Source organism: Hesperophylax consimilis, chromosome 14 (assembly GCF_061612785.1).
Source record: "Hesperophylax consimilis isolate HC1 chromosome 14, BYU_Hcon_1.0, whole genome shotgun sequence".
NCBI classification, from domain to species: domain Eukaryota; kingdom Metazoa; phylum Arthropoda; class Insecta; order Trichoptera; family Limnephilidae; genus Hesperophylax; species Hesperophylax consimilis.
The window spans coordinates 1,850,189-1,859,829 of NC_142849.1; the positions used below are offsets into that span (position 1 = coordinate 1,850,189).

Below are 9,641 nucleotides of genomic sequence, written 5' to 3' on the forward strand. Positions count from 1 at the left end.
AAATTACTCTTCTGAAATAATATATAGTATATTAGCGGCAAGTCCCAGAGTGGAAGATACTCTCAGTATCGCGCTGATGTTTGAAATGGCTTTGGCCGTGTTTAGTGACCAGATCTGACTTCAATACTTTCCTCTTCTACGTCTCCTTCCTCTCTCCATTACCTTCACCCTGGTTTTTGCTGTACAATTCTAAAAAGTCAGTCATCGTCGTTTCAAACATAATAAGGAGCCACTAAATGTTCCACCGATCCGTCTAGAAGTAAACGAACTACTTGTAACCTCACAAGTTAAATATCTGGGACATATAGGTATATAGTCCTGCTGGATTAAAAATTAAAATAAAATTAATAACATACCCCAATTGGGGATGCCTTAGTCTCACCACAGACGGTTGGGAGCAGTTGGGATTCGTGTACGGTATTCACAGAAAAGAAATAAAAAGGTAATAAAGAAGCTATTTATCGTAGAACGCACCAAATGTATTTTTTTACAAGTTTTTTTTTCCTTGAACCATTAGAACCTTAGGGCAAGCAGTGATTTGAGGAGAAGAAAAAACCTTTAAAATCATTTTTTTAACCATGGGGGGGGGCGGTACCGCCTCCCTGGGGTGCGTTGGTATGATTAAGGGGGCGGTGGTGACGACGAGGGCAAATGGCAGGCAAAAGGCTCTATATAACTTACTGATATATAAGACTGTTAATTTATTAAAAATCTGGTCACATTATTCATTTTTCTGTTAAAATAGTGACTGCAGGTCTTTAACAAATTATTTGACAGAGTTCTTAACAAATATAATCAGTTAAAAACGAATGTTTTATGAAGATGGCGGAACACCTGTTCATACAAATACTGATATATGTCATATATATTAAAAAAGAACAAGTGTTCTCAGTATATTCGCAAAGACTAATATTTTATCAGGAAACTGGCAAGGTTTTTTGGCAAGTTAATTTTTCTCCGTGTACAAGGGGGCGGTGAATGACTGAAACGAGGGTGATATAATTTATAAAATACGTTTTCTAAATTAAATCAAACTCTGCATATAATCTGTATTCATGGGTCAGTAGTTTTTTTGTGGTTTTGATAGTATTTTTTCAATAATGCATTTTTTAATTTAGAAAGCAACATTTCCCATTTACTAATAATCTCAGGATTTTGAACATCTACCTACACACTTCCATCATTATAAGAGGAAATGTGGTTTGAGCTATGATGGGGTTTGAGCTATATCTACTAAACTAGTAGAGGACATTTTTACATTATTTTATTATTTTTTTAAGTGATAGTCAAATCATTTATAAAAACAACAAAATGGTTTAGAATACCTGACTTTTTTTTTGCAAAAAGACTACAAAAATAGATACAACTTTGTATTCAAATCAGTAACACGCCTTCAACCGTTCATGTTGGTCGTCAGTATTAAAAGCGCAGAATAAAACAAAAGTGAGTACCTATACATTATTTTAGCTTTCTGGACATTTGGTATCAACTTGTATTTTGTGTTTTGATAAAACGATGACAGAAGATTATTAGAAGATTTTTTTTAAATGTAGAAATCAAACTACTCCAATATACAAAAGATTTTTTTATCAGTATAACATAGATTGTTATTATTTGTTTAAATGGTACGTTTTATTGAAATGACTTTAAAGAAATGTATTTATCAATGACAGTGAAATTAGATGCCTACCATAACTACGTGGTTTTTTACATCACAAAGTAGGTTAATTCACGGATATTTCTACATTTCTAACCCAAAATTTACGCATCTGTCTGTGCTTCTTTTGAAGTACACGAGCGATTTATTAAATTAGTGTGTGTAAGATTGTAAAAATATACTTTTTGTTAGCAAATAATATCATCGGGTCGGGGTTCAGACAAATTTGCATTTTACCATAAAATTTTAACAACCATTGAATAATATTTTTTGTTACCATGGCCTTATAAATTCATAGAAAACAACAAAGTTACGCTATACAATGACATCTAGATTTGATTAATCACTAAATTGCGCTGTATAAATTCTATCAATAATTATTATTTTATTTAAATAATCAACCTTAACACTGGACACTTGTAGAAATAAGCACTGTATCACAGGAATATTCATCGTCATCAATAAATTATCTGTTCACAAACAGCGATGATCTCCTGCTATCTTCCTCTTATTCCAGACTTAGCTGTATTTGCCTCTAGGCTATCCATCTTCCTAAGCCTACGTTCGTCTGCAGGCTATTACAGCGAAACCTTTTCGGTAGTTGTTATTGGTTATCTTCCATCCTTGCCACAAACCCTGCCTAGCGGTACATACGGTTCTAGTTATAAATATATTTTAATAACGATTTCATTTTTCTTCTAGACAACAGAAAATATGACTGATTCAAAGTTCAAGCTGACATATTTCACCATAAAAGGGCTGGGAGAGTCCATCAGGTACATATTCGCATATGCTGATGTAGACTTTGAGGACAAGAGGATTGCACAAAAAGATTGGCCAACGCTTAAAGAAAGTGAGTATTTATTATTGAAATAATCTTCTGTAATCCTGGTGATACATTTGTCTTGAGGGAAGATAGTCTTCGTTCTACCGATATTTCAATATAAGGTGCTCCGAAGAACTAGCGTCGTTGTTCCTTTCGGTGTCGGGCATATAATGCTCAGCTTTACTACTCATCTAATTTTTTAACACCTTTCAATATTCTAACATTAAATTAGATTTCGATAAATAAGAAAACTTAAAGATATAAAATATTTTTAATTTATGTAAAAAATTCTTCAAATTATTCGCAATCTGGTTAAAAAGGTATTGCAGGACCTTAACAAATGAATTGATAGGTAGCCTGTTAAAATCTTAGTAAAAAATGAATGTATTATCGCGATGTCGGAACCCGTGATCATAAAAATCAATATATTTTCGCATTTTGACATATTATATTTTCAGGACAAATGCAGGCGCACGAACAAGTGTTCCGATGTATTAAGAATTTTCTAAAAACCTGCAATCCCGTTTTTATCCGGATTTCAATCAATCGGCACTACACATTTTTCTCTGTAATATTCAAGCAACCTTAAATTTTTAAACTTACGAACGAAATCATTTGAATTTATTTAATTCCAAGAAAATCCCACTTTATTTATTTATTTAAGGCAAATTTGGAAGAAACTTGATTATACTGAAACATTGAAATGTAACTGAAAAATATATAATAGGTATATTCTGAAAATATTTTATGACTGGCAAAAAAATTAGGGTGTGTTTTTTTTTAATCGCTGTGAATCTGATGTGGTTCGTTTTTTGTGTCAGGTTACGAATACCATCAGTTGCCAGTGCTGGAGGTAGATGGAAAGACCATCAACCAATCTGTGGCCATCATCAGATACCTGGGGAAGAGGTTTGGTCTCGTCGCGTCGGATCCCTTGACAAATGCCCTTCTTGAAGCCCTTACTGACAACCTTAGGGATGTCCAAGCAAGTATGATTATTTATAAATAAAAATGTAAAGCTTATGCTGTCCATATTTTGTTATTATTATTTCTTGTCGGGTCCAACCAAGTAAAAAAAGGTCAACAGTTAAGCAACCTGTATTTTGTTATAATATTCGAATTATTTGCTGTCAGGCATTCCGTGAATTAGCGTTTGGCAGGAATTAAGATGCGAATCTCACTTTATCGTCATAATAATTCGGTAGTTTTTGTTTTTAATGCATTTATTTGATTTTTACTTTTGTTAACGGTAATGAATTAATGCAAATCTTGGAAATTAATCAACTTTCATAAATGTGATCGAGCTGAAACTCGGCATATAGACTCACTGTCGATGACAATGCATTCTATTAATTTTTACATTAATAAATAATAATAATTTCCGTCCCACCCACTTCGGCATTTGGTAAGGTCAGTAGCGTGTTTGGCTTCGGTGCCTAGGAAGAGTTGAAGGCCAATCCTCAGTCAAATCAAAATAAAATAACTTACCTTTTTTATCAATTTATGTTTACAAATTACTAATTATAAATATTATAACATGTTAGCTTTGTCCTTTTTGGTATTTTGATTTTATTGGAGGTCCTGTCACTGGATTTTGTAGATGCATATTGCACGTCCTTGTCCTTTGTCTCTAAATGTTCTAGTTGCATGTTGCACGTCATGGATCTATGTCTCTGAATGTTCTAATTGCAAATATTGCACGTCCTTGAGTTATGTCTCTGAATGTTCTAGTTGCATATTGCACGTCCTTGTCCTTTGTCTCTAAATGTTCTAGTTGCATGTTGCACGTCATGGATCTATGTCTCTGAATGTTCTAATTGCAAATATTGCACGTCCTTGAGTTATGTCTCTGAATGTTCTAGTTGCATATTGCACGTCCTTGTCCTATGTCTCTAAATGTTCTAGTTGCATGTTGCACGTCATGGATCTATGTCTCTGAATGTTCTAATTGCAAATATTGCACGTCCTTGAGTTATGTCTCTGAATGTTCTAGTTGCATATTGCACGTCCTTGTCCTTTGTCTCTAAATATTCTAGTTGCATGTTGCACGTCATGGATCTATGTCTCTGAATGTTCTAATTGCAAATATTGCACGTCCTTGAGTTATGTCTCTGAATGTTCTAGTTGCATATTGCACGTCCTTGTCCTTTGTCTCTAAATGTTCTAGTTGCATGTTGCACGTCATGGATCTATGTCTCTGAATGTTCTAATTGCAAATATTGCACGTCCTTGAGTTATGTCTCTGAATGTTCTAGTTGCATATTGCACGTCCTTGTCCTTTGTCTCTAAATGTTCTAGTTGCATGTTGCACGTCATGGATCTATGTATCTGAATGTTCTAATTGCAAATATTGCACGTCCTTGAGTTATGTCTCTGAATGTTCTAGTTGCATATTGCACGTCCTTGTCCTTTGTCTCTAAATGTTCTAGTTGCATGTTGCACGTCATGGATCTATGTCTCTGAATGTTCTAATTGCAAATATTGCACGTCCTTGAGTTATGTCTCTGAATGTTCTAGTTGCATATTGCACGTCCTTGTCCTTTGTCTCTAAATGTTCTAGTTGCATGTTGCACGTCATGGATCTATGTCTCTGAATGTTCTAATTGCAAATATTGCACGTCCTTGAGTTATGTCTCTGAATGTTCTAGTTGCATATTGCACGTCCTTGTCCTTTGTCTCTAAATGTTCTAGTTGCATATTGCACGTCCTTGTCCTTTGTCTCTAAATGTTCTAGTTGCATGTTGCACCTCGTGGTTTTATGTCTCTGAATGTTCTAATTGCAAATATTGCACGTCCTTGAGTTATGTCTCTGAATGTTCTAGTTGCATATTGCACTTCCTTGTCCTTTGTCTCTAAATGTTCTAGTTGCATGTTGCACCTCGTGGTTTTATGTCTCTGAATGTTCTAATTGCAAATATTGCACGTCCTTGAGTTATGTCTCTGAATGTTCTAGTTGCATATTGCACGTCCTTGTCCTTTGTCTCTAAATGTTCTAGTTGCATGTTGCACTTCGTGGTTTTATGTCTCTGATTGTTCTAACTGCAAATATTGCACGTCCTTGAGTTATGTCTCTGAATGTTCAAGTTGCATATTGCACGTCGTTGTGTTTTATCTCTGAATGGTCTAGTTTAATTTAATTTTGTTTTGAAATGTATTTTGGTAACGAGTCGATTATCATTATTTTAAATAACTAAATATCATCGGGTTCTGTTAGCCAATTTAGCTCCTTTAAAATTTTGTATCTTTTGAAAATCTATTTCGCCTAAGTAATATTCTCATTTCTCATTCAATTTGGAGAAAGTCATTAAGATTTATCGATATATCAATATCACGTAATTTATTGAGATAAGATTAAGATTATGAAGAAAATATCACGATTGTGTACTTTTGTTCATTCGTTCAAGTGCATCTTGACACACCTTTATTATTATCACCCGATGAACACACACGCAAATTTATTATTATAGTTTCGCAATGTATTATTATCACCCGATGAACCTAGGCAACCCTGCTGAATCACCAAACGTTGCGAACCACTTGGCTATCCAGATCACTGATCCTTAATAACTATTATAATACTATATCCCTAATAAGTTGTATGTGTAATATCGTATGTGTAAATTCGTTGGTATCTACTAAAAAACATTCACACCAAAAAAGTACATAACAATATTTATATTTTAAAAAAATCTGTTTAATATTTGCTCGATTAGCCCAGCCTTGAAGTTAATCACACCTAGGCATATAAAAGAGTTCGTCCGATTAGTGTATTCGACCAACCGATTATTTACAACTTGGTCGATGAATCGAACATATTAAGATTAGATGATTTGGTTCGGTTTGGCAGTAGGTAATGTAATATAGGCATATCTAGAGATTTTTACTATGATTTTATTAATCGAACACCTATGACGTATGTTCATTCCAAAATATTAAAAGAGTTCAATTCAAGTCGAGTTCAATAAATATTCGTCAAAAATATAGTTACACACTCATGTTCGAATGAGAGTGCGATCATATTTTTTTCATTTATTTCATGAATAGTAATTTCTTTAAAATGTATCTTTAATTTATTTCAGAATTCAAAGTAGCTAAGACCACTGAGACCATAAAAGAAGCTAAAGAAGCTGCAGCATTCCTTTTGGCAAAACTAGAGCCACTTGCAGCAGATGGGTTCTTGTATGGAGAAAAGAGTGTAAGTAAAGAGTGTATTAAATGATAACTGTGTCATACAATGTGTTCCCTTGGGACAACAAGGTTCTAGCTGCCATGAAACTTAGATATTGAGGTTCAAAGGTTGAAGAACAAATCATCAAACTTTCCAATTTCGACTGTCGGTGCGTGAAATGTGAAATATTCCTGTCTGAAATTATTCACGTACAATGAACTCAAATTTGCTTTGAATTTAATTGTCATTTTCATTATTTGAACTGGTTGTGTGAAGTATAATTTAAAAAATCATGAGTGTAGGTAGGTATACCTAAATTACAATATTTAAAAAAAGAATAATATTTTTGCTGACTTTTTCATAATTGGAATGGTGTAATAATAAAAATTGACATTTACAAAAAATAAATGTGAAGAACGTTTTGTGAATGAAATTTGTTTATGTTTCAGACAATTCCATGCAAAAAAGTAGCATTTTGCTAAAAAACGCTTAACAAAAAATATTAGAACCTATATTTCTTCAGATAAACTAAAAAAGCAATCAGGTTCTATTAGATTATTTTATTAATTTTAATTCACTTTTTGTCAAAATGCCATATTTTTGCATCCATTGTTTTTAAACATACACTTACAATACGTTCCGCAAGTTATTTTTTTTCACAAATGTCAATTTTCTCAGTTTCACTTAATTGGCAGATGTAAACTTGTTGTTGCAAGGTAATAATAATATTCAAACGAAAACACGTTGCCCCAAAAATATTTTACACGTGACTGTTGGAACTAATAGATTTCATCTAAAAAATAAATATAAGGGTTTTAAATTAAAAAATATATATTTACCTGTGAACCTACGTTGAAGCTGGAAATATTTTTAGAAAAAAACCTAAGAATTTTTCATACAGAGAAATTCAATTCCATTTTTGTTATCACGTTGAATTTGTAGGATTCCTTTTTAATTTTATATTTTTTATATTATCAATATATCATTTTTATTTATCAACAAGTATCACTTTGTATGTATTATTACGCGTGACAGTTGTTTTGACTTCCGAAGACAGTTTGAAAGTCTTCAGAAGGCCAAACAAATCATGTTAATAAACGTCTTTATAATAAACTAATTAAATGTAAAAAAACTTTAAGAATGAAAATAAATTGTCAAAAAGTCAATTTTGGTTAAATATCAGGTGGAACCTTGTTGTTCCAGGGGAAAACTTTTTCGATTTGAAGTAAGTCCAATGTCGACGATTTGCACAAGACCGTTGGCAGGTCAATAAATTCATTATTTATAAACAAAATCTATAATTCAAAATTTTTTATCGATTTCATCCGAAGTATGATTAAATTGAGTGCTTGTTATGAAATAAGTCGAAGTTATGCTTGAACCTCGAAAGATGTGAAATTGTGTAGTTGAATTCAAACTCTGTTTCTGTCTTTTAGGCTACCTGGACGGACATCCATTTCTTCTCATTCTGTGAAATAATGGACCAACACTCCTTTGGTACTCTAAAGAACTTCCCAAACCTGAATGCCCTCACCGACAAGATCAGGAATAAGCCAAGTGTCCAGAAGTACATCAAGAACAGACCTGAAGACAGCTGGGCTCATCTCGCAAATCATGGAAAATAATTGCATCAACGTAGTTAAAAAATAACAACTAACACATATTAGACACACTAGGTCAGGGTCAAGGGTTAAAAACATATCCAACAAGCAACTACATATACAACATATGTACAAAAAGATTTATATACTATGTTAATAAACCCTCCAAAAACATCCCACTCTTATTCAAAACTCACAATAAGATTTTAACATTTAAATCTCAAATAAAAATCTGGATACAAAACATAGGAAGATCAGAAAAAGATAATATACTTATACTAAATACAGGTCGAAACTGAAACCATCAGACTGAACAAAAATACACCATCCCAGTGAGAAAAACATTGTCTATTTGTTAAAAAAAACTAATTATTATTATTGTTTTAAATAGATTTGTTAAAAATATGAAAAATGATAATGAGAATCATTATATTTTTTAATGTTAGAATAAAGATATTAATAAATATAATTTTTCAATATTTTTTCCTTATTCCTGTGTGTTTTACGTGTGATTTTAATAAATAGATAAACGATTTAGAAATTTAATGCTAGCACGAAGTTCATCTTCAACCGAAATCGATGTTTATGCTATTGTAAATCTTTATAGTACGGAAAACCTGTTTGTATGTGTATTTCTTACAATAAAGAGACAAATTATTTTTACATGTTACCCATTGCATATAAAGAAAAATACTAATAGCGTTTCTTCACTATAAACTCACAATTCTCTTGTGTTTGGAAAGGGCAATTCAGCTCAAATAATACAACCATGTTGCAACTCGCGTTATCGAGATTTTAAACATGGCGTTACGTGTGTCAGACATTTTGAATACACGATCAATGCTATAAACAAAACAGAGAATGATGCTACGGCAACTGTTCGGCTGTTAGTGAGGTTATGGCATTAGTTTCGAGAATTCTACAATTGGTGGCGATTCGGGTCTAGTGATTTCAGAAGCGACTGTATGAACTGTGCGCGACAAGTTGTTTGCAATGTGAGTATCGGATACTTTCATATCCCTGTGGACGAAGGGCCTTCGGAGAGTAAAATGACTCATCCCTCTTATCAGTGTCACGCCTTCCACGCCCAATCTGTAAACAGACTTATAGATCCAAATCTGTAAAATGACTTGCATAATATTTTATAACTTTTATTATGAAATCTGTATTATAGTTACGCAATCAATATGTAACATCCCATCCGAATAATAGCTAAGCAAGGCGAAATAGATAACATTACGAATAACTTCTATTAATTGGAACCACTTAATTATTATGGCCCTCGTGGTCGAAGGGTAAGGCTCTCGACTAGCAAGCGGGAGGTCACGGGTTCATCTCCCGTCGTGCGCAAGTAAATTTTATTTGATTAATTTGTGTTATTTCATAAAT

General features: G+C 33.0%; 1 protein-coding gene across 1 annotated transcript; it reads left to right on the forward strand.

The window, feature by feature from the left end:
- The first annotated feature begins 1,392 nt into the window (after positions 1–1,392).
- LOC149417761 (glutathione S-transferase-like) lies at positions 1,393–8,824 on the forward strand. The gene is made up of 5 exons (XM_089639405.1): positions 1,393–1,443; positions 2,360–2,510; positions 3,305–3,472; positions 6,563–6,678; positions 8,088–8,824. The coding sequence occupies exons 2-5, from the start codon at positions 2,372–2,374 to the stop codon at positions 8,274–8,276; spliced, it is 612 nt and encodes a 203-aa protein (XP_089495531.1). The 5' UTR covers positions 1,393–1,443; positions 2,360–2,371; the 3' UTR covers positions 8,277–8,824.
- The last annotated feature ends 817 nt before the right edge of the window (positions 8,825–9,641 follow it).